This window comes from Coffea eugenioides, chromosome 10, assembly GCF_003713205.1.
Source record: "Coffea eugenioides isolate CCC68of chromosome 10, Ceug_1.0, whole genome shotgun sequence".
Classification (NCBI taxonomy): Eukaryota; Viridiplantae; Streptophyta; class Magnoliopsida; order Gentianales; family Rubiaceae; genus Coffea; species Coffea eugenioides.
This window is the reverse complement of record NC_040044.1, coordinates 35584913-35610417: the sequence shown is the minus strand read 5'-3', so window position 1 is coordinate 35610417 and position 25505 is coordinate 35584913. Positions and strand designations below refer to the sequence as shown.

Genomic DNA, 25505 nt, shown 5'->3' with positions numbered 1-25505 from the left:
GAAAAACTAACATTTGAATCTCCTCTTAATGACTCCCCTTTAGCCAAACCAAAAGTTTATTATGGTCTATTATATTCTCAATAGAAAAAAGGGTAAGCCCACTATAAAATTGTGACATTATTCCCGACTCCTTAATTTGCCTACAAAATTGCACAAAAAACTTGAATTTTTACTTACGAAGAATAATTCAGCTCATCTTTTATCTTGAGGGGAGGGGAGGGTTGAGTTAGGTGGTAAGGAAAAAAGATTATAAGTGCGAGATTTTATGTTCAAGACCTCCTACTTACAAAAAAAAAAAAAAAAACTCACCTTTTATCTTGTGCCTAGAATAAAGGAACCCATCAAATTTTAGTAAGTAAATTATAATTGGACAATTCCTAGGAATTTTTAATATCATTAATATATTTAATTTTAACATCGATAATTTAACTGTTCCAATAACAAGTTTAAATGGATTAATATCAAAGATATTCAACTCATTCATGATGCAAGTGTGTGTAAATATATGTATATACAGATATACATATAAGGATTAAGTCCACTTTATATCCTTAAACTTGTATCACTTTTTCACTCTGTACTCTAAATTTCAATTTGAGATACTTTGCATCATAAACTCTTAATTTTAAACACTTGACACCTAAACTTTCAAGTTTATTCTATTTAAATCTAATAAATGATTATGTTCGCAAAATTAACGAGATAAAAGATAGTGCAAAATTAACAAGATAAAAGATGGTACAAAATAATGATAATATATTAAATTTATTTTTGCTAGAATACTTTGGCACCTTTTGATTACTTTCAACACATTATCATTAATTTTTTGGGTTCTTTATTACATTAATTTTGCAAAAGTTGTCATTGACTTGACTTAAATAGGACAAAATTGAGAGTTTAACATGCAAGGTGTCCAAAATTTAAGTTTAGTGTGCAAAGTAAAAAAGTAATACAAATTCGAGGGTACAAAGTGGAGTTTGTCCATGCAAAAATATAAACCCAAAGACGGTGTAAATTCATAATGAATCTTAGTTGTTGGAAAAGGGGTACAAGTGCAGGCACACAATATCAGAGTAAACCCAAGATACATAACTCTTTCCCCGAATACTAGTTAAAATAGGAATAAACCAAATCATCAAGTAATAATATCAGCAGTAATAATAAAATGCAAGAAAAATAAAAGGCACAGGACACTAGAATTTTTACGTGGAAAACCCAAATTGGGAAAAATCACGGGACCTAATTCAGTCAAAAATCTCCACTATCACAATAATGGGAATACACAGGTCTACCCGAAGTATTCGAGTGACAACAATATCACCAATACCAACCAAGCCAATCTGCTACAAAATCACCCCAAAAAATTACAACTGTCAAATAAGTAGGTTTGGAAAGGTATTATCAAACGAAAAGGAAATCCGAAATCTGAACAGGTAGATGAGTAGAGCATGATGAGAGAATCGCGCGTGTAAAATTTCGTCTCAATCGGATTTCAAATCGTCTTCCAACTGAGCCTTCAAAGTTGCAGAGAATTTTCTCTCTCTAGCTCTCACTCTATCTCTCTCTTCGTTTCTCTCAAAAAAAGGAGGAAGATGGCGGCTGACCTTTTCTCTCAATCTCAAGAAGCAAGCAACGGCTGCAAAAAAGTATTTTAGCTTGAGAAACCCTCAAGTACTTGCATAAGTGGGTTGGCCCACAAATGGATTGGCCCACAACACAAGTCCAACAATCTCCCCCTCCAGTTCATTTGGGGGGCTCCACTAGACATGCTTCTTGTCTGCAAAACAAGAGTTTCTCCTTAGGTAATGTCTTAGTAAACATGTCAGCACCATTATCATTTGTATACACCTTCTCAAGTGTCAACAGTTTGGAATCCAGTACTTCTCGAATCCAATGATATCTCACATCAATGTGTTTGGATCGAGAGTGAAATGTAGAGTTCTTACACAAATGAATAGTGCTCTGACTGTCACAGTAAAGACTATACTTCTCTTGTTTCATACCCAACTCTTGAAGGAATTTCTGCAACCAAAGAGTCTCCTTGCATGATTCAGTGATTGCGATGTACTTCGACTCTGTATTGGAAAGGGCGATACACTTCTGTAACTTACTTTGTCATGACACTGCTCCCCTGCAAAAATCATCAAGTACCCAGATGTGGATTTCCTATTGTCAAGATCACCTGCCATATCTGCATCAGTGTATCCATCTAGCATAGTTTTACCATTGCCGAAACATAGACACAATCTAGAAGTTCCCTTGAGATACCTAAGAATCCATTTGACAGCATTCCAATGCTCCTTACTAGGATTAGAGATATACCGACTGACTACTCCAACTGCATGAGCAATATCTGGTCTGGTGCAAACCATAGCATACATCAAGTTACCAACAGCCGAAGCATAAGAAACCTTCTTCATGTTTTCTTTATCTTTCTCACTTGTAGGACACTGCTTGATATTTAGTTTAAAGTGACCTGCAAGTGGAGTTGAGACTTCCTTAGCCTTACTCATGTTAAACCTGTTGAGTACTTTCTCAATGTATTTTTCTTGAGACAACTAGATCTTCCATTGTGCCTGTCACGTGAGATTTTCATCCCCAGTATCTGTCTAGCCAGCTCTAAATCCTTCATTGCAAAGGATTTACTTAACTCCTTTTTTAACCTGTCAATTTTTATAGTATCACGGCCAACAATCAACATGTCATCAACATATAGCAAGAGAATAACAAAATCACCATCTGAAAAATTTTTCACATAAACACAGTGATCAGATGTAGTCCTGTGGTACCAATGATCTGTCATGAAAGAGTCAAATTTCTTATACAACTGTTTCGGTACCTGTTTCAACGCATACAAACTCTTCTTGAGACGGCATACAAGATTTTCCTTGTCACTTTCTTTGAACCCCTCCGGTTGCTCCATGTAGATCTCCTTTTCCAAGTCGCCATGTAGGAAGGCTGTCTTCACATCAAATTGTTCAATCTCCAAATTCAAGATGGCTGCAATACCAAGAACAACTCGAATTGATGACATTTTTACCACAGGAGAGAAGATTTCTTCAAAATCTATACCCTTCTTTTGACTAAATTCCTTCACAACCAATCTTGCTTTGTACTTTGATTGTGAGCTGTGCTCTTGATTCTTCAACCTGTAAATTCATTTATTCTTTAGAGCTCTCTTACCTTTAGGCAGTTTTACTAACTCATAAGTGTGATTCTCATGCAGGGACACCATCTCTTTTTGCATGGCTCGCAACCAATCTTCTTTGTTCTCATGCTCTAAAGCCTCACAGCAGGATTCTAGCTCTCCTCCATCTGTTAACAACAAATATTTATGATGATTATATCTACTAGAAGGTCGCCTCTCTCTGGTAGATCTTCTAAACTCATCCTGTGGTGGTGGTGGTGGAGTAGGTGGTGCCTCATGCTCAGGTTCATCAGCAGTAGGATTATCACCATCATTAACATCCTCTTTCTGCTCTGTTTCAGCTCCCCCTTGATTAAAATCAACAGGTATTGGAATTGGATCTGGATCTGAATTTGAGCTAGCAGGAATGTCATCTGAAAATTTTGACTTATCACCTTTATCAATGTTTTCAATGGTTTGATCTTCAAAGAAGACAACATCTCTGCTCCTGATCACTTTCTTCTCAATATGATCATACAATCTGTAACCAAAATATTCATGTCCATAACCCAAAAAAATGCATTGTGTTAATTTTACATCAAATTTTGACCTCACATATTTGGAAATATGAACAAATGCCCAACAATCAAAAACTCTCAAGTGCTTAAAGGACACATCTTTTTCCGTCCATACCTTCTCTGGGATATCACCATCTAGAGGAACTGATGGAGAAATATTTATCAAATCAACTGCAGTCCTCATTGTCTCATCCCAAAAGGATTTTGGCAACTTAGTATTAGAGAGCATATATCTGACCCGTTCAGTGATGGATCTATTCATCCTCTTTGCTACTCCATTCTCTTGAGGAGTTTTTGGCACAATTTTCTCCAATTTGATCCCACGGGATTTGCAATAGATTTCAAATGGTCCTCTATACTCACCACCATTATCAGCACGTACACACTTTAACTGCTTACTAGTTTCTCTTTTAATTTTGCTATGAAAGTCTTTAAAAACATCCAAAATCTGATCTTTGGATTTCAAAACAAAACACAAAACCTTTCTAGCAAAGTCATCAATAAAAGTTACAAAATAAACAGCACCACCAAAAAACTTATCTTTCATATAACAAACATCAGTGTGCACCAATTCTAACGGATTCAATTTTCTAGATAGAGAAAAATTTTGAAATGTAAGTCTGTGTTGTTTAAGTGCATTACCTCTAATTTCAGGTAGGAGTTGTTTGCGAACAAATGTCTGAATCCCTTTTTCACCCATGTGTCCAAGTCGCCTATGCCAAAGATCAATTGAGGAATCACGAATTGCATTCACTTCTCCCTTTCTCAACTCAGCTTGCATCACGTAGAGGGTACCATGCTTCTTTCCTCTGGCAACAACGAGATTTCCTTTGCTGAGTCTTCATTTGCCTCCACATTGCGAGCTATAGTAGCCCTCATCGTTAAATTTTCCTGTAGAGATAAGATTAAGGCGAATATCAGGGACATGTCGAACATTTCTCAACATCAGTTGACATCCGGTATCTGTATCCAAATATATGTCTCCCATGCCAACAACTTTGCATGAGACCTCATTTTCCATTCTAACATATCCAAAATCTCCTTCGGTGTAGGTTAAGAAGAAATGCTTGTGAGGAGTAACATGGTAGGATGCACCCAAATCAACAACCCAATCACTGTCATAATGAATAATATTCACTTGACCGTTATCACAGAACACAAACATATCATCATGAGCTGCCACAACTGCTGTAGTCTCTTCATCACCTTTTTCCTTCGCCTTACCTTTTTTCTCAGCTTGTTCCAGTTTTTGGATTCTGCATTCTTTCATATAATGCACATTCTTCTTACAATAATAGCATGCAATATTTTGTCACGACTCAAACCTGCCTCTGGATTTGTCATTCCTGTTATGGGTCCTCTACTTTTGCTTCTCCCTCTTCTTTCTTTCTTTTCTGTCACCAGGGTTTAGAACTCATAGACAATTTCTTGTTCCTTCCTCCTGAACTCTTCATTCATCACGGCCTCTTTTGCAATAGCCATGGTCAACACACCATTCGGAGCTAAATTGCTGACAGAGACCACCATGGTTTCCCAACTATCCGGTAGTGAACTGAATAATAATAAAGCCCGCACTTCATCTTCCAAATTCAAATTTAACATAGTTGCCTGATTTATCAATTCCTGAAAATTACTCAGGTGTTCAGTCATATCTTCCCTATCTTTATATCTCATTCGAGTAATCTGCTTCAGACAACTAGCCTTGTTCAAATCGGTCTTCCGTTCATACATACTTTCAACCTTTTTTCATAATACATCAGCTCTGGTGTCATTAGCAAAATGTTGAAAAATACTTTGACCAATCCATTTTCTAATATTACCAATAGTTTTTCTGTGCATAACAGCCAATTTTTCATCACTCATATCACTTGGTCTACCTTTATCCCCTAGAACAGATTCAAACAAATCTCTACAATACAGGTAGTCTTCCATTCTAGACTTCCAAATCGAATAATTAGTAGCATTCAATTTTATCATGCAACCACTATCCGAAGAATCGCGTATGTAAAATTTCGTCTCAATCGGATTTCAAATCGCCTTCCAACTGAGGCTTCAAAGTTGCAAAGAATTTTCTCTCTCTAGCTCTCTCACACTCTCTCTCTTCGTTTCTCTAAAAAAAGGAGGAAGATGGCAGCTGACCTTTTCTCTCAATCTCAAGAAGCAAGCGACGGCTACCAAAAAGTATTTTAGCTTGAGAAACCCTCAAGCACTTGCATAAGTGAGTTGGCCCACAAATGGACTGACCCACAACACAAGTCCAACATTTAGGATCCTATTACATAATCCCCTATTACACTCCTCTTACACTCTTTGGTTGGTGTAAATTTTAAAATATTTGGTGCATCTTTTCGAAGGCTTAGTGTACATAAAAAATGACCCCAAATATTACAAGTTTTACACTAATAAAACACAAATTGGCGTAAATTTTGTTGTAGACTCGCCAAGTGGAAAGACACGCAAAATATTGCAAGATTTATACCAATCAAAGAGTGTAACAGGAATGCAATAGAGAATTGTATAACAGAAAAGCCATTAGTCCAATGGGCTCAAAGAGAACTTTTCACCTAGAAGTAGCCAGGAGTAATTGGAGTGTTACTCATTTAGTCAGGATGGGAACCTAAATTTTTTTTATTTTTTTGAGGAAGGAAACTAAAAAAATAAAATGACTTAATAAACAATTAGTTAGGTTCCAACAAATAAACAACTTGGCCTTCGAACTTAGTAATGTGGCCGGAATTCCTTGGGTAACGAAAACGAGACAATGGAGCCCTAGAGGCTTTGGAAAGAAAAGGGAGCCGATCAGTCACGGGTGTAATCATAAATGAGTCGATGAATAAATACAAGACACAGCTCTGACAAAATATATGATAAATAATCTGAGATTCCATCACAAGACTAATATACTTTGATATACACATAATATTTGTATTTTTAATTTGACAATATCCTTTGATTTTTTTTTTACACATACATGCTAATTAATATTTGTTTGTTTAGTATAGACTTTCAATTCTGTTATCATGGTATATTGTTCCCAACTTTTGGGATCCGAAAGAAATTATTTTATCCAAAAGTGATAGTCAAATACTACCTAGGTTCAATTCAAGTGCCCATGATGTTGAATGAAATGTAATAGAAACACATTTAGTTGAGTTGAGGCCTCAGGACCTCAATCCCCTTCCCCCTTTTCACTTCTTGAATTTAATCCTTCTTGAAGTTTTAACTCCATTATTACCTTTTCTAAATTCTTATTCTTCTAGTAGAATGGAAAGAAAAGCAATTAATAGTTTCCATCAATTTTTTATTCGACTTTCTTGAAAATATTCAAACAACCTAATTTGTTTGACAATTTCCCTGGTCAGACTTTTGATCTTGCTACTAGTTTAAAATAAGTCTGCTTTAGGGTAATTTCCTATTATTTCATTTCTATGATTTTCAGGTCAAAAAATTAATATTTTGATAAATCTATATGACTTCTACTCATTATACCCAGTAGAGATAAAACCACTAACTAATGAATCAGGCTGTTGACTTCCATAGGGAAATCCAAATGCTATTCCTAAGACGTGCCTGGAACAGTCATTGTGCTTGGACAGCATTTTTCATCAGACAATCGAGCCATGAGAAAAAGTACATAAAAAACAAAAGAAGAATCTTAACTCCCCAAATCTTAACTATACAGAACTTGCCCTTTCCATGCCTTATTCTTCGTCCCATTGTATCCAAGGGCAGTAATGTACAAATTTTCTTCCAGAAAAGAAAAGATGACGCGGAAGGGGGGAGTTACATCCATGAAGGGTTTCACGAACTCTTTCTAAAAGAGAAAAAAAAATCAAGGGCTATACACGATCGAACACTTAAATAACAAGGTCAATTATAATCTTAACCTTGAACGCACTCAAAAAGTAGTGTAAAACCCAACACAAATAGTGTTAATATTCGATTTAATTGTCAAAAGATCAATAATGCCCTATCACAACTAGGTCTATTTGTAGTCTCTAAATTACTCGAAATAAATAAGGAATAAGGAATAGGAAACAATAACATAGAGAAATTACTCAACTAACAACAAGCTATTAAAACAACTAAACAGAAAAGGAAACGAAATAAAGAAAAAAACTGCTAAAAATCTCATCTGGCCGCCGTGGAAAGATCCAGGGCCAGATCCAAAGCACACAGGATTGAATTTCCGGTTGAATCAAAGTTAGGAGGCAGGCAAGTGGCTTCAAATCCGATGTAGCGATTAATAGACAGGGGCACAGACGGTTGTCAGTAACAACCATTCAAAATAGTATAAGGATTTTTGAACAGATTGTAATTTAAATTAAATTGTTTGTATATCTTTATAATAGAGGTATAATATTTTATTACTGGTTATGTGGATTTCATACATAATGATTACGTATCTGTTATGAAGCAATTCAATTTGACTGCATAATAATTACTCTCAACCCTAGAATCTGTTGATCAGAAAGGAAGACTGTAGACAGAAAAAGATGGCAACGAGAGTGAGATTTTTGCTCCTAATTAATCATTGAGGCAGTTCAAGTAGTGAAGTTAGCTTCGATGAAAACTTCCTCAGTTACTTACGCATTAAAACAGCATGAAGAATGCTTGATTGCCATGGCTTTTTCCATCAATTTTTTTCTTTAATTCTGTATCATTTTCCCTTTTTCTCATGCGGTCAAACCACCCCTTAAATCTTCACTATAAAAGGTCTGATGCAGTAGAAATAAGTAGCATCCCAATTCCTTCTTTTATTCAAGATTGTAGTAATATGGATAGTTTGCAGCTACAACATGGGAACGAAGGCAGCAAAAGAATAGTTGCAGTTGACGAAAGTCCACCACCCACCGATCCCGGCAAACATTTTGATCAGGTTAATTGATTGCTGCTGATTCCAGCAAGTTTTGGCTAGGAAAGATTTAACATGAATGTTTATGTAATTTCTTCAATTTAATTGTTAGAAACCTGGATGGAGAAAATTCTTCTCATTCGTGGGGCCGGGATTTCTTGTTTCAATGGCATATCTTGACCCCGGAAACAGTGAGTCTCCATCTCTTTCACCCTCAACTAAAAAAGGAATAAAAAGGTTGGATGATTTTGATTAATTAAATACGGATTTGAGTTAATTAAAGGTGCCATTTTGCAGTGGAAACTGATATGCAAGCTGGAGCAGACCATCGATACGAGGTAATTTAATCAAGGGTTTTCACAAACTTGTACTACCAGATTTATGTCAAAATTACCATGTGAAAATATATTATCATCTATCGTCCCTCTCGAATTTTTCTTAGGTAACTTTAATTTTTCAAAAATTTAACGCTTGGGAGTTGAGACATCTCTTAGCGAAACTCATTAGATAAACCCTTCAATAAAGATTTTTCTAAGCCTTTATATTCGTACAATATATTCTAGGATTTGGATAGTCATAAATTTGATCCATTTGTTGAAAATGAAATAAATTGATTATGACACCCTCTAACGAAAATAAGGCTAACAATACTAGAGCAAATTGATGAAATGCTATGTTGAAAATGGCACTAACATCTTATTGTACTCAAACAGCTACTTTGGGTGATTCTAATCGGATTAGTTTTTGCTCTTATAATTCAATCATTGGCTGCAAATCTTGGTGTAACCACTGGTAAGACAATCTGTACATCAACAATTAATGCCATCTTAGTTATTATTAATTAGCTCATAGGATTTAAGCCTAACATATTTGTGTTTCATCATCTAGGGAAACATCTAGCAGAGGTCTGCAGGGCTGAGTACCCCAAGTATGTGATATACTGCCTATGGGTGCTGGCGGAAGTTGCAGTCATTGCAGCTGACATCCCTGAAGGTAATACAATGTTAATACTGAGATTGAAGCAATTGGATGATCCAAAATTAAAATATTAAATGTTAAATATAAAAAGTATATATGACTCTCTAATTATTGTTTTCTTTTTATATTTTGTTGGAAATATAACAGTGATTGGGACAGCATTTGCCCTTAATATATTGTTCCATATCCCACTTTGGGCTGGAGTTCTTTGCACTGGCTCCAGCACTCTCTTGTTGCTTGGTTTGCAAAGATATGGGGTAAGTTTAACGATGAAGCTAGGCCTTTGATATAATAACAGAATTTTATAGTAGTGTTTGGATAGCAAATTATCCCAAATAATATTTCGCTTCCATCATAAACATATTTTTCAACCCATCTTTTTATATTCCCAACCACCTTTTTATTTCATATACATCACATCATAAAAAATGTTACAGTAATTATTCCAAATAGTATTTCAAATAATACTGTATAACAACCCGTTTTTTAAGTGTACTATTTCTATGCCTTGGAAGCACAAATCTGGACAAAAAATAAAAACCTTGTATTTAAAGGGATTCTCGTAAAGTCATAGATCCTATGTCTTATAACTTTTGAAAGTTACAAATGTATATACAACTCCCTTTTGTTACTTGTATCGCTTAGCTTAGGAATAATGTAGACGTTGAAATTGACTCCAAAAAATAAATACTTGTATTGTTTTGGACGTTAAAATTTAGGGGTTAAAATATTTAAAATATATGGATAAGGTCATAAGATAGCGATAGGTTTAGGAAAATTTTGTGGCTAAGAATGGTCTTTAACTTTGAAAATCATATCCATATTTTCCTAATACGGCATGGGAGGGCAGGGATACAGAAGGTTTTCAAAGAACTTTAAAGGTCAAAAGCATTTTTTTTTTTCATATTATTGAGAGAAAAAATATATTTTATTCCATTAATGTATTTAATTTGCTATTGTGGGTGTGAGTAGGTGAGGAAGCTTGAATTGGTGGTCTCAATACTAGTATTTCTCATGGCTGCATGTTTTTTTGGAGAGATGAGTTATGTAAAGCCCCCAGCAAAAGATGTGCTTAAAGGAATATTTGTTCCCAAGCTTAGTGGTCATAGTGCCACTGGTGATGCCATCGCCTTAATTGGTGCACTTGTTATGCCGTAAGTCTGAACACGCACCCTCGCGCGTGCACACATATATACATATTTATATATATATATATATATGTGTGTGTATTATTTTCTTTAAATATTATTAATACTTAAAATTTGCAGGCATAACCTCTTCCTTCATTCGGGTCTTGTACTTTCTCGCAAGGTACCAAATTCTGTGCGGGGAATCAATGTAAGTATACATATGATAGACACAATATAGTTTTCTTTAATTTTTTGTTTCTAGAAAATGGCAATTAACACAAAGCATTAGCATTAAAATCATAAATATATGGCAGATAAAATACGGACCATTTAATTGAAAAAGCATATGGTTCAGTCCAATATGTAGTCTAAGTTCCTTGGATACAGTTTTTGCATTGCACTTCGTCAGTTTATTAGCTTCAAATGATTAGATATAGAGAAAAATGACTATATACATATACTGTATATATATATATATAGACACACACAAACACCCATATTTTGCTCACTATGGGTCAATTTCTTAACCTTCTCGTTCTCCCTTCTTGCTTCTTCCTTTCTCCTCCTCCTCCCCAGATGAGAGACATTTTAGAGAAGGATAGCAAAATCTGATGTCAAATTAGATTTTCTGTTGTGTCATGTGGGCATCATGTGTATGTCTTTTTGGTCTATGTGACGAATGTCAACGAGGAAGAAAGAAGATAATAAAACAGACAAAGGAAGAAAATCAATTGCACATCGAATTGTTGTTGAAATATATGTAAATTTCAAATTTGTGTCCCACAATTGCAGGATTTATGTTACTTATTCTTTATTATTTTTTTTATGAAATGCAAAATGAAGAGAGTTTTTGGGGGGGAAAAAAAATTCAACATATGGTCCTATTGGAAGCTAACATACTAGTAGTATGTGTATAGCATTTAAAGTATACAGGCCAAAGAAATGTAGGCATGTGGATTTATAGTCTGACCAACAAATCAAAAAGAGAGAAAAGGAACGTAAAGCATCACAGAAACGCGACCAGAATATGTAGAAAGCATTGCTTATTTCTTTTTGCAGTCATTCTTTGTGTGTTATAAGTGAAAAATCATAAAATTTTCTTTCTTTGTCTGTTATAGAGAAGGCATAACTTTTTTTATTTTCTTTCTTTTTATACCATCATCATTAAATTAAATGCATGACGTATGAAAAAAATTTGAATTTCAAATTAATTGTCATGTATTTAACAGTGAGAATGCATACATTGCTATTAATTCTTAAAATATTGTTTAACATTAATTCATTTGTTAATTTTCTTGATTATCGACCGACTTTGCAGGATGCATGTCGATTTTTCTTGATTGAAAGTGGACTTGCATTACTTGTGGCATTTTTCATCAATGTGGCTATCATCTCCGTAACTGGAGCCGTTTGCTCCGCGACCAACCTTTCCCAGGAAACAAGTGATAGTTGCAATAATATTACACTCAATTCTGCCTCTTTCCTTCTCAAGGTTAAATTTCAATTTTAATTAAATTGTATTACAACGAACTATAAATTTTATCCGAATCAAAGGGTACGCCGAATTTTTCTCAAAGATTATGCTGCTTTTTATCATCAAATAAAAAAAAATTAACCTTTTTAGAAGAATTTATTATTCTAGATCACAAAGCCACTCTCCATATTTTTACTATGAAAGTATTTATCTTAAACTGGAAAAGAGTTAAAGTTTGCATAATCATAAAAAATTTAGTGAAACTCTTCGATTCTGATAATTCTCAGAAAATGTTCATATAGCTTTTGGTGTCTAAATCCCAAAAATTTACAATTCTCCTTCTTCTAGCACATTTGGCTTTTGGGGTTGTATAGAAACATTTTGCAAAATACCTACCAAAGGACTAAATTGGTGCAGACAAATATGATTTTTAAAAGCTAAAATTTAATTCATTTCGGGATAGAGTTGAAATCATGAAGACAATAGATTATTCATACTGTCCACTTTATTCCAATTTCGATTTAATTATAAAAATCTGGGTACTTTACTTAAGTTGGTATTGACATCGATTATTATCAACAGAATGTTCTAGGAAAATCGAGCTCTATATTGTATGCAGTTGCTTTGCTAGCATCAGGACAGAGCTCTGCAATAACTGGCACATATGCTGGGCAGTTTGTTATGCAGGTAATATTGGTCTCTATAGAATCCCTTAATTAAGATTCAAATCTATATAATTTTAACAAGAATATTTTTTTGTTTGTTTTTTGAAAAAAAAAAATTAAATTAGGGTTTCTTAGACCTGAAGATGAAGATATGGCTTAGGAACATCATGACTAGGAGCATTGCAATTACTCCAAGTCTGATTGTATCAATCATTGGTGGATCTTCTGGAGCAGGCCGACTTATTATAATTGCTTCAGTTTGTACTCTACCTTAGACATTTATTTCTTAATTAATGTCAAACTTAAACTTAACCTTTTCCTTTGTGATTTTGACTAAATTTTGAATATTCTAATGTGAACTTTGCAGATGATACTTTCATTTGAACTACCCTTTTCTCTCATGCCTCTCCTTAAATTTAGTAGCAGTACCTCCAAAATGGGGCCACACAAGAACTCTATATATGTGAGTATTTTCTACTTCTTTACTCATTCAGAGTTATAATAAATAAGATATGAGATACCCAATAATTATTTGGCCAATTGAGACCTTTTAGATGTTAATGTTCAAATTTTAGTGGCACAATCATTATTGAAAAAATTGCCAAATTTACCCTTCTCAAGTCAAGATTTAAGTTTTGAATTGAAGGGGTAAACTCATTTTTCATTAAAATTTCTCTGCCTTTGACATTTGAGTTGTGGCAAAATCATAGGCAAACCTTTTATTACATGTTTATAAAAGTCTTGAATACTCTTCAATCTTCATCCAGATCATTATTGTTTCATGGATACTGGGACTAGGAATCATCGGCATCAACATCTACTACCTAAGCACAGGTTTCGTTGGATGGTTAACTAACAACAGCTTACCAAGAGTTGGAAATGTATTTATTGGAATCCTAGTATTTCCTTTGATGGCAGCCTACATCCTTGCTGTGATCTATCTTATGTTTAGAAAAGATCATGCTGTCACATTCAAAGAGCCAATAACATTTGATCCAAATGCTCAAGTTGATATGGAAAATGGGAACCCTAATCCACATCATGGAGATTGTATTCCACATAGAGAAGATTTAGCAGACATTACTCTTCCTGAATAAAATTGTTTACTTTTATATTGTATCTAAAAAGGGTTTCAAAGGGAGAAGAAACTAGAGATGTTTTATTCTCCAAAATTGTCTCTCCCGTGTAATTTGTGGCCTAATAATTGTACGTTCCTGTGCGTAAACTTTTTCCCCGAAAAGTTCAATAGAAATCTTTTTTCTCCCCTTATGTTGGAGTAAGTGGAAATACTCATCTTTCTTTTCTTTAATGATGGTTTACGTACCAATTTTCTAGGTAATTTAGCTTGAAGTCATATCTAAAGAAGGTAAATTGGTTACTAGAACGGATTGATAATAAATAAATTAAAAAGAAAAAAAGTCCAAATTCCCACCTAATCATGTTTATAATTTGTTAATGGAGTGGGATATTTGGCATAAGTGTCTTGACATGGTTTGAGTTTAAAACATGTGCTTGGATAGAAGTTTATTTGTAAAGATTTTTTTGATTACATCAGAAACACGTTTTCCAACAACTTTTTTTATCTTTTCAGTCACTTTTTTATCTTAAATACACATTAATCCAAAAAAAAAAGTGCTACAGTATTTTTTCAAAATATTATTCCAAATAATCTGTAATCCAAACACACAAATATTTGGTTTATACCTTTATACAACCTATCACTCTTTTCTTGATCAATGAACACTTTATTTGCCTTTAAATAGAGAAAATTATGAGACTAAACATTAGTGTTACATTTTCTCTTTCCTTCAATTTGGAGTCGTTCTCATCTGAATTATAGGTCTTCCCCAAATTTTGGGGGCGATGTGTTGTAACTTTCCAAGCTTGGTTCTCACCAAAAAGGATGCAAGGAGCAAAAAAGCTTAAAATTACAAGGCATATGATAGATCTGAAAGAAATTGTTTTTGGGGTTGATGCCTGCTAGAACTTATTTACCCATTTTTAGCATTGGCTTCATCTGTTCGATGATGCACCTCGAATGGGCTAATTCATGTTTTCTTTTTCCACCAATAAATGTTGCCTTCTGGTTTTTGGACAAAAAGTCTCGTGTGCTGGGGGGAGAACCATTATGTATAGGGTATCGCAGCAGATACAATGCTTTTTTCTGAGAAGTACTTCAAGCAATTGAATAGTTCTAATTTTACAAATTTGCTTGCGAAGCAAATTTGGAGAGTCATCACTAATCCAAATTTGCTAGTAAGCAAAGTTTTGAAAGCAAAGTACATGAAAGAGGGAAACTGGATAGAAACACAACCCCCGCCCACGGCTTCTTGGTGTTGGAATAGTATCCACAAGGGGGGAGAGTTATTGCAACAAGGGCTATGGAAGAGGGTGGGAGATGGTAGAACAGTGAGGGTTTGGGAGGATAAGTGGATACCTGGATCGACCAATGGTTGCGTATCAACTCGAAGACCAACAAGCTGCCCACTCGTATATGTCCATGAATTAATTGAGGATGGGAGGTGGAAATCTGATCTCCTGCAGCTGTGGTTTAGGAGTGAAGACATCACTCTCATCTCCAGCATCCCTCTTAGTATTTTTGGCAGGAAAGACAGGTTTTATTGGCAGTATAGCCAATCTGGAAGTTACACAGTAAAGACTGGCTATGCTGTCGCAAAAGGGACAGTTGCCAACATGAGGAGCAAAACGGCACATGAACCTGAAACGAGTTGGGAAATTAGGAAACATACGGTATGGAAAAGGCTGTGGAGTTTGAATATCAAGCTGAAACTAAAACACTTCCTATGGAGATGCCTACAAAATGCCTTGCCTGCAAATGAAACACTTTTTAAGAGGATAGGAAAGGGAAGTAACATATGTTCCTGCTGTGGTGACAATGCTGAAACCATTGAACATATGTTATTCTTTTGCCCAACTGCCAAAGTGGTATGGGAACTTGCTCCAGTGAAATGGGACGGGATAGCTGAACTACAAGGCAACTTTTGGAACTTGTGGGTTGTTGTGATGCAATCAGCAAAGGAGGCGCATGACCTGGACAGAATCCAGCTTACGGTTAGCATTTTATGGCAAGTGTGGAAGGCTAGAAACAAAATGACTTTCCAAGCTGAGAGGGGGAATGCAAAACTGATTGTCGACAAAGCTCACAGTGAATGGCTTGAGTATGAAGCTTGCAATGAAACCAATGGAAGACCAGCTACACCAGCAGAGGAGAATGGGCAATCACAACAGAAATGGGAACCACCTAAAGAAGGGGTGATAAGGATAAACACGGATGCGGCACTCTCAGCTAAGATGGTCCGGACAGGCCTGGGGATCATTGCGCGGAATTGGCGTGGAAAGATAGTGAAAGCTAAAGGCATCGTGACACGGAAGAGAGGAGTACCAGCAATCGAGGAAGCAATGGCAATAAGGAGTGCGTTGGAAATGGCCACAAATGCAGGATGGACTACAATAGAGGTCCAATCTGATTGCAAATGTGTGGTAAGCCTAATCAACTCAAGCAATAGACAGGATTGTAAGCTGCAAACGATCCTGGATGACATTGAAGACTTGAAGAAGAACTTTGACGGTTGTGTGTTTTTGTTTATTCCCAGGACTGCTAATACTTGTAGCCATGCTTTGGCTCAATTTGCAGTTAAGTCAGTTAGGATAATTGAATGGGAGGGATCATTCCCATCTTGGTTATCAGAACTAGCTAGGAAAGATATGGGGGTAGTTACCCCGTTTTGTAATTAACTCTTGTAATTTCAAGTGTTAATATATATAAAATTGGTATCGTTTGTCAAAAAAAAAAAAAGAATAGTTCTAATTTTACATGTAATTCCTTGTTCTATCAAGATAAAAAAGAAAAGAAAGTTTATTGTAATTTTAACCACTATAAGAACTCAAGTAAATTGCACAATTACATTGGAATTTATAGGTGTTAGAAGCCATGATGTCCACAAGATTTTGGCATGAAAAAGTAAAGAATGATTAAAATTCTAAAATGAAGAAGAAAAGATTTTCAGGCTACTCTTCGGTGACTTTTAATTAAACATTATCGTATTCGATTCTTGTAAGCAATAAAAGTGATAAGTGACTAATTTATATAATAATTGTATGACATTTTATATTAGTTTTAGTCACTTTGGTTATATTATTGGAAGAAAATAAATCATTTTAGCTATAATTGGTGAAAAATGCTTTCAAGTGATTAAATGAGGTTTTTATCACTTTTTACTTGGATTTTATGCATTTTGACAGTTTTGACACATTTTCGTATTTCGGCTATAACTTGAGCTACAATGATCGGATTGAGATGATTATTAAACCAATTTGAACATAAGAGATAGATCTACAACTTTGGTGAAGACATCTGAATCCAGTTTGAAGGTTTTCCAGGTCAAAAAGCCGAATTACAGTAGCTAATTTCTATTGGTCGAAGCTGAAACAGGGCAGTGAGCAGTCAAGGGTATTTTGGTCATTTCTCAGCCTACACAAATCCAAATGAGGTGATTCTTGATGCATTCAAAAGTAACTCAAAGGCCTACAAGTTTCATGTTTTGGTCAAGAGCTAAATCAGCTTTTATCATCAAGAAAAGTTCGGTTGAAGTTGAGACAAAATCAGAGTAGAGCTGGAAATTGAACAGAAATTGCACAAAACGTCACTGTAGCAATCCGGCCGGAACTTGGCCGGATTTGTGGCCAGATTTGTGGCCGGATTATGGTCAGAGAAGGCTGCTCTTTACGCGAAAAACTCAATTTCACCTCCACTAAGTCACATGAAATGCTAGACATGTGAGAAACATTACCAGCTGTAAAAGGGAAGTGTAGGCCTCATTTTCTTGACTTCTTTTATCTTTGTATAGCCAAAACTTGCAAGATTGAAGGGAGAATAGAGAGACATACGGGAGAAACTTGGAGTGCAGAGATGTAGCTCTTACACTTTCTGTGTAGTAGGATAGTTTAGTTTAGAATAGTGTAGCTCTTCCATTCTTGTATATTAGCTAGATTATGATGAAAATGGAGATGAAGAAGGAGGAGTTGAAACTCATGTGACAAGGGTTATCTCTTTTCCAACTCTTTATCTTTTGTATTGGATTCTAAGTTTAGTTGATATGCAAGTTCTAGATTTTGTGTTCAATATGTGTCTCTAAAGTTTATACATTGGGTTTGGTTGAACTTTCTATAATTATTAGTGTTTATTATTTGGTTATTTGATTGCTATGATTTGAGCAAGTTATTTAGCACTTTGGCTCTTTAAATCATGATTAATCTGGTACCATTGATTGTGATTATCTAAGGTGTTGTTTCTGCAATGAAAATTGAGATTTAACACTAGTTCAAGAAGTGCTAAACATAAGGAGTACACTCACGAAAGTAGAGGTGCACCTATATGGTTTTTAGTGATTCATTTCATGTAATTTCACTGAAGAAATGAACTTGTAGCTAATTTTATAACCATGAGAATAGGTATGGATTAGTTATAAGTATAATTGATTCACTACGAAAGTAGGATTCAAATGCATAAGGAAATTACACCATAACTAGTCTAGATATAATATTCAATTATCCAAATATAGCACTTGCATAAGTAGTTAGGGATACCACAACCTAAGGAGCTTTTATTTGTTATTTTGTATAATTTCAGTAGGTTAAATTTGTTATAATTCATTGATAGTCTAAATAATAGAGAAGTTTTAGTAATACCGGTAATTGTTCACTCTTCCCTGTGGGATCGACCCAATATATACCCTAAACTACTAGTTGACTTGTATACTTGCAGTGAACGGGTGTAATTCGATTTTTTTTAACTTGTACGTATATTAAAATCCCATCAAAAAGTGTAGCCATGTATTCTGCGAGACAAAGTCAATAAATTGAAAAATCACCTCGAAATTTTTTTGTTTTTTGTACTCACTAATGAAATAGACTTAATAGCAGAATGGATTGTACAAGAATTTGTAATTATTGTCGTTAATTTGCAAACTATCTGGCTTTTCTTAGAAGATGAGATTTGGATGAGGATTGATCAGGGTTGTTGAATTGGTGGAGATTGGCTCGAAATAGGAGACTTTGAGAATGGGGAGGAGAAGTTTGCATGGAGATGGCCAGTTTAACGAGTTAATTTGATTTTTTACCTTTCAATTATACCTGCATTCTGAGTTTGTTCTCTAGATTTCTAATCAAATACGTTAGCCCGTCAAATATAAAATTTATTCCACTTAGCTAAAATCGCATGAAAGTGGGACAAATTTTATACATTTGGATCTAAATTAGGACATATTTTATACTTTGTAGATTAAAGTGAGATAGATTATATACTCTAAGAATTAAATAAGACAAATTTTATACATTAGGAACTAAAGTGTCACACTTTATAATTTAGCGACCAAAGTGAAATTTCGAATATAATTAAAGGGTGCAAAGCAGAATTAACTCTATAACATCTTAAGAAGATCTTAAAGGAGAAGAGAATTAATCGGATGGTGCAAGATGTTGCAGATACTGCCACCCAATTCCGATTATTAGATTATAAACCGAATATTAGGTCTAAGCAAAAGAAGATATGGGCTCAAAGAGCAGTGACAAAATACGATCCCTAGGCTCAGAATTTTGATGGGCATGGCCATCTCCATGCTGGTACATGCATTGTCCCATCCTGGCAACATTCACTGCAAATCCTTTAAATGTCGAAGAAAATGGAGAATCTACAGTTTGAGCTTCGTTCATTTGCTTCCATGCCTCAATAATCAGAAACCTCAGGTATTCACGTGCCTTTTCTTCACATGCACCTGTCTCCTTCACATAGCATTGTATCGATTTTGGTACATCAGCACTTTTCAGCACCTCCTGAAATACAATTTTCACTTATCCTAATCAAATATGGAACCTGTATTTTTTTAGCACCAGTAGCAGTTATATTTAGTTTCTCTAGCTTGAAGCTTTCGACTATAAACTCATCCTTGTCTTTAACTACTTTATAAGGAGGGGAAAAAAAAGATACTAGCTTTTTCCTAGATTACCAGGCACAAAATTTTTAATTCTTCATTTGAGCATGTGGTAAAAGAAATTTATACAATTTTTTTACCATCTCCCACCCTTCAATTCACATCTCCAACTGTCAAATTTAGGATTTGAACCCTAAGTTTGGTAGTGAAAAGTACTCTAGAAATCTTCTCCCAAAAATTTTATACGTGTATAATACTTATGCAACATATCAATTATTCTCATAGAATTTGAATTATACTAAATAAAGTATAGAGGATTTATTTCCAGCTCGTGTACATACCGATTCTGGAGAAGTTCCTAAATCATTTGCTAGCCGTATAATCATCGATGAACAACGAATAATCTTGTGACATTTCTCTAAGTATTCCACGTGGTCCTTGTTAATCGGATAATCAACACAAAAATAAGCATGCACTACCACCAGAGGAGCTGAAATTGAAGTCCAGGCATTATTAAGGTATTGCTGTAGCGTTGGTATATGTCCACTGAAAAACCATTTTGCCTCTTGCAAGTATGCTTTGCACAAATCTGCCCACTAAGATATCAAATAATGCGTTAGCCAATTATTAGGACAAAGCATTCATTCACCAAAAGAAAAATCAAGTTAAAGAAATCTAACTGCTTTTCTTAGGTAGGGGATAATGTTGACTCCTTCTTCTTTTAGAGCATCATAAGCCATTTCATTAACAAAGTTGAAGAGTGCAAGAAAACATATTTTCATGTAGTCTGGAAGTTGATCGATTGAGTTGACATCCCATCTGAAAAATTGAGAGAAAAAGAAGTAAAATTCACGTTTGGACCAAAAAAAAAAAAAAAAAAACTCATCGTGAAATTAATTGCACAACTATCATAAGGTGTCCATTCTAACCTTTCAACAACACTAGTGAAGAGTTCCAGTTCATCCTCAGTACCATATTGATCGTATACATCATCTATAGCAGTTACCAAAGCAGCGACCTTTGTCAATAGTCTTCTTGCATTTCCATGTTGAGGGTCAGAAATAGTTCCTACGGTCCAAAAGAAATTTTCCACCATTATGTCCCTAGCAAATGATAGTTTTTCTGCTAGGCCTGTACTGCTCCACCATCTGGACAGGAAAACATGAAAAATGTTTTTTAGAGATTAAAAAAAATTCTTCATAATCTAAAATAATTTAAGAATCCCATTTATGCAGTAAAAGTATTGACTAAGTTATGCTTAGGATGAAGCTCTTGCCTTAGTGTACATTCGAGATCATTCTGATGTATTGCTTGGACAATGTTAAAATCTAATTTTGCAAGCTCAAGCAAAATAGGATTTCTGTCTGATCTTGCCTCATATATGTCTATGAACCACCTTGCCTCCAAACGCATCATTCTCCAATGGAGTGGAAGCTCCAAAGCATGTTGAACTAATGCTTCGAGTTCTTGATCAATTCTCTTCTCCTTTAAGATCTTCTTAAGATGCTTTGCTGTGAATTCTCTAGCCATTTCCAAATTGCTTTCATTTTCTTTTTCGAGGTATGAAGCTTCGTGCAAGTACAACAATCCCTTCAAATCCTCACAAAGACTATGTTTGAAATCTCCGTTTTCATCCTTGAAAGACTCAAAGATCTCTGCAACCATTGGACACACAATGCACAAGGAAAAATAATGGTTTTAGTCAACCTCTGGTCTTGCTATTATGATCTTAGAATTCTACAATCTAAACCTATAAATTCAATCTGCACCCTAATACGATCTTGGAGTTTTCAAAACTATAGTTAAATTACCAGAATTTTATTGATTTAAGTACATATTACATTTACTAAGAGATGTTTTAATAAATTTGTATTCAAACGATTATGTCTCAAAAATTTTGGCCAAAAAATATAATAAACTGCACAGTCACTTGAACTTTCATCTATTTGCATATAATGCTAGAAACTATACATTTTGGTTGAAGAACTTTACATTTTTCTTATAACGTTGTATTTTCTACATTTATTTGCATATGGTTTCATGAAAAATAAGTTTATAAATACATAAAATGTTGATTTTTTTTTTTGAACTTTTTTAGTAGGATTTTACTATTCTACTATCACGCCTACTATTTTTCCTATGACTTTCACAAAAAAGCAAACTAGGATTCAATTTTAAAACCATGGTTCCAATTTAGCTCAAAAACTTACAACAAAAAAAAATCGATGAATCTTTCCTACACTGATAGTGTATACACTGTCAGTATTGGATAAATGACAACTATGTAAAATTTAAATTTGAAATTTAACTTTTGCACATATGTTATAAATTAAACTATGATAGTGTATACACCGTCAGTGTATATAAAATTTACTCAAAAAAATTCCTATACATAGATTAGAAATGTTTTTTTTTTTTAATCTAGTGAGGAAAACTCGCAAGGTACATACAGGGAATCATGCACCTTCCGACAATTACAACTGCTTTCACCCTGTCCTCTTTCTAAGAGTTTAAGAGTAAAATCGATGATTTATAATAAATCACCACACTTGCAAACCAACAATTGCAATCACTATTATTAAGCAAGTGAGCAGACAGGAGGACTAATTATAATTTTCTTAAGTGTTTCAACTGGAAGAAGTGCAAGTTAATGACACTAAGGATTTAAATGAGTTTCAGAAATATCCAAAGTTAAAAAACATAATTTTTAAGTTCTAGATCAAACTAGAGTTGCTCTCCCTTCTATCAAACTAGATCAAACTAGAGTTGGCTAGGAGGGAATACATGAAATATTTCAAGAATGAACATTGCCCTTTCAAAACTTAATTTGACGAAGTTTGTATTTCACTGCTTCATTCAGATTTTTGCCAAATTTTGCTGCCAAATGTGTTCCAAAAGGGAAATTGGATTTTGATATCCAACCCAACAGGTAATTTTGGAAAATTGGTTTAGTTCGTGTTGATTGAACCAACTAGTAATCTATCAATAGAGCCGGATCGGCTCGCTAGTAATCTTGAGTGTAATGTCACGATCCAAGAAATTAAAGGCTTGGCATTTTATGCAAACTAGTACTTGAGGATATTCATAATAGTATTTAAATTTAGGAAATCAAGTTGGATGGTAATTGCTTACTAAAGGGAAACTACCAACTTAAAATATCTTCTTTTTTTTTTTTTTGTGTAGCTGTGGGGTATTCTAAAGTTGGATGAAGTGGTTGATTTTGGAGGTGGATTATGTTAATGACAAATTATGAGGGCTTAAAATGAGATTACAAAAAATACACATAAAAAGTTCACATCACCACAAGTCTTTACACTCATTGATGGGCCGAATTGAGTATGGGCCAAAAGGGTCGGAGTGAAATAAAAATGGGCCAACTTTGAGCAATACAAAGTTATAGAAGATATAAGGCTATATGCCTGAATGTTTAGGGCCGTTTTAGAATTGTGGTACTTTTGCTAAAAAAGGCTTTTGGAGGAGGGAGAGATGAGTTGAATAATACTGGGACAGGGTTTGAGACCTCCCACTTACAGTTTTACACTAAACAAATTGAAAATAAAAGTGCTTTTGGAGGATAAAAGCAATTTTAATGTGTCTAGTGAGTATCATTCTTTGAATTTACAATAAAACTTTTGGACATTAAAGCACTTTTAACACAAAGCCAAAATTGCTGCGTTTAGATCAGCTTTCGTGCTTCAAAAAAATTTTAAAAAAAATAAATTTAACATAAAGTTTGAACTAAATGAAAAAATAAATATGTTTTCGAAATCCAAAATTACACATTATCAAATAGAAAAAGTACTTATTCAAGTATGCACACAAACAATATGATTAAGCACTTAATAAATACTTTGACCAAAAGATCTATTAATTGAAGTGCTTAAAGCTTTTTGATATGCCACCACAAACCTAAACGGGCCCTTAATTTTGAAAGGTAACATTAATAATTTAACGAATCCAAAATCAGGAGTGAATGGATTAATATCAAAGATATTCAACAAATTTGTGACATAGGCGTGTATATACATATATACATATATACATATAATATAAGATTAATCTTCTATACACGAATAATGTATATATTATCAATTTTGGATGAATAACAATTATACAAAACTTGGATTTGAAATTTAACTTTTGTATATTTATAGACACAAACACATATATATTATAGAATAAATCACATATATACACTACTGACAGTGTATATAATATCACAATTAAAAATATACATATATTTCAAAAATTGGAGTTTGTGGATTTGAAATTTAACTTTTGCATGTATATAAACACAAACACATATATATTATAGAATAAATCACATATATACGCTACTGACAATGTTTATAATATCATAATTAAAAATATACATATATATTTCAAAAATTGAGGTTGCACTACTATATTTTTTTAGTCGAAACGAGCCAAGATTGGGCCCTAATAATAGTTTTTTTTTTTTTTTTCGATCAAAGCTCGGTCTAACCAAACCCGGTCCAAAAGATCCACTTGACAAGCGCGTCTATAATATGAACAGAGTTTTGCCTATGAAATACTCGTAACTTCGTTCAAAGAACAAAAGTTGCATGGTAGGAAAACAAACCTTGAGGGACATAAAAACCATGTTGTCTAAGGAGTCTGAACTCAAGAGCTGTTGCATATAATCCCTCTGGGTTCCGCATTTTAATCGTGTTGTAAATTCCACTTAAAATTGAGCGGATTTTGTCCTCAAAATGGTAAGATAAGCCAAGCCTTTGCAAGTTATCAATTAACTCCAACTGATTTACCACCTTCATTTCTTGATCCAGCATCATCTTCACGTTCTCCTTCAGCATTGCAGACCGACTTATGTACCTTTCATCCTGCATTAGTCCAAGAGAATAATGAAGTACAAGGCATTTTTGTTAATCCAAAAATGATAAAGGGAAGACAAAAAGATGAAAGTTATTAGGTTAGTTACTGCATATTCATTTCTTAGTGACTGCACAAGCTTGAAATCCCAACTGACAGGGTGGTCCTTTTCTGATTGTTTTAGAGGTGACTGATCACCAAGCTTGATAGTGCCATGAGCAGTCATTTTAGCAGATGAAATTTGGCTACTAGAGGCTTCAGCTGTAGAAGCACTGATTTTTGTTTTGGGTTCTTCCACCTCTGGGAAAGGTGGTGAAAAAGGGACAAATTTATAAGATTATCATTCATCATTCTAACTAGTTGTTGACTTGTTCAATGCTGGAGGCTCCTCAATTATCAGGCATTCACATGCACATGTTTCATCAGCTTCACACAAGTCAGAAGATTTGACACATTAATTGAGAACTTCTAGTCACATCATCTTCCGATTGGTTCAAGATAGGGTCATCTTTTTATTTTTTATTTTGTCCTTTTTTAGAAAACCAAATAATTCTTCAATATTAACACTTCATTTCATTATTGTTAATTAACCATCCAAACTTCAAATTTTCTTTCACGAAACTTTTAAGCCGACAAAAAATGGTCACTTGAGAAAATGATTTTCCAACCAAAGGAATAAAAATCTAACATCATTAAATTGACACTAAGAGCGGGACACACGTTGACGGTAAGGGGAGGACAAAAACAACCGATTCCTAATAATTTATGAAAAAATGATGTAACATACGACTATTACTAAGCGAATTAAATGATAATAATAAAGAGAAAAATGTCTCACTTTACAATCACCTCCTATATATGACAATAAGGGGAGGGATTTAAAATCCTCTCTAAAGC

At 34.3% G+C, this 25505-nt stretch overlaps 2 protein-coding genes across 2 annotated transcripts; one reads left to right on the top strand and one right to left on the bottom strand.

Moving 5' to 3' along the window:
* The first annotated feature begins 8482 nt into the window (after positions 1 to 8482).
* On the top strand, positions 8483 to 13904 carry LOC113750759 (metal transporter Nramp5-like). Its single transcript, XM_027294701.1, has 13 exons — positions 8483 to 8584; positions 8673 to 8751; positions 8858 to 8898; positions 9274 to 9352; positions 9449 to 9553; positions 9686 to 9795; positions 10511 to 10692; positions 10807 to 10876; positions 11987 to 12160; positions 12725 to 12829; positions 12933 to 13064; positions 13175 to 13270; positions 13575 to 13904. Exons 1-13 carry the CDS (start codon positions 8483 to 8485, stop codon positions 13902 to 13904), a joined length of 1605 nt encoding a protein of 534 aa, XP_027150502.1.
* Positions 13905 to 19359: 5455 nt separating this feature from the next.
* On the bottom strand, positions 19360 to 24873 carry LOC113748729 ((-)-alpha-terpineol synthase-like). The gene is made up of 7 exons (XM_027292275.1): positions 24718 to 24873; positions 24361 to 24619; positions 21034 to 21412; positions 20687 to 20905; positions 20438 to 20576; positions 20099 to 20353; positions 19360 to 19659 (listed from the first exon to the last, which is right to left on the bottom strand). Exons 1-7 carry the CDS (start codon positions 24832 to 24834, stop codon positions 19360 to 19362), a joined length of 1668 nt encoding a protein of 555 aa, XP_027148076.1. The 5' UTR covers positions 24835 to 24873.
* Between the last annotated feature and the right edge of the window lie 632 nt (positions 24874 to 25505).

Bases quoted from the DNA above. Each gene is read 5' to 3' on its own strand.
- LOC113750759 (XM_027294701.1), top strand. From the start codon at position 8,483: ATGGATAGTTTGCAGCTACAACATGGGAACGAAGGCAGCAAAAGAATA. The intron at 10,693-10,806 runs GTAAGTCTGAAC...TAAAATTTGCAG, and splicing joins ATTGGTGCACTTGTTATGCC to GCATAACCTCTTCCTTCATT. The intron at 13,065-13,174 runs GTTTGTACTCTA...TGAACTTTGCAG, and splicing joins GACTTATTATAATTGCTTCA to ATGATACTTTCATTTGAACT.
- LOC113748729 (XM_027292275.1), bottom strand. From the start codon at position 24,834: ATGACTGCTCATGGCACTATCAAGCTTGGTGATCAGTCACCTCTAAAA. The intron at 24,620-24,717 runs GTAACTAACCTA...GGACTAATGCAG, and splicing joins CACTAAGAAATGAATATGCA to GATGAAAGGTACATAAGTCG. The intron at 19,660-20,098 runs GTATGTACACGA...ATTGTATTTCAG, and splicing joins TAGGAACTTCTCCAGAATCG to GAGGTGCTGAAAAGTGCTGA.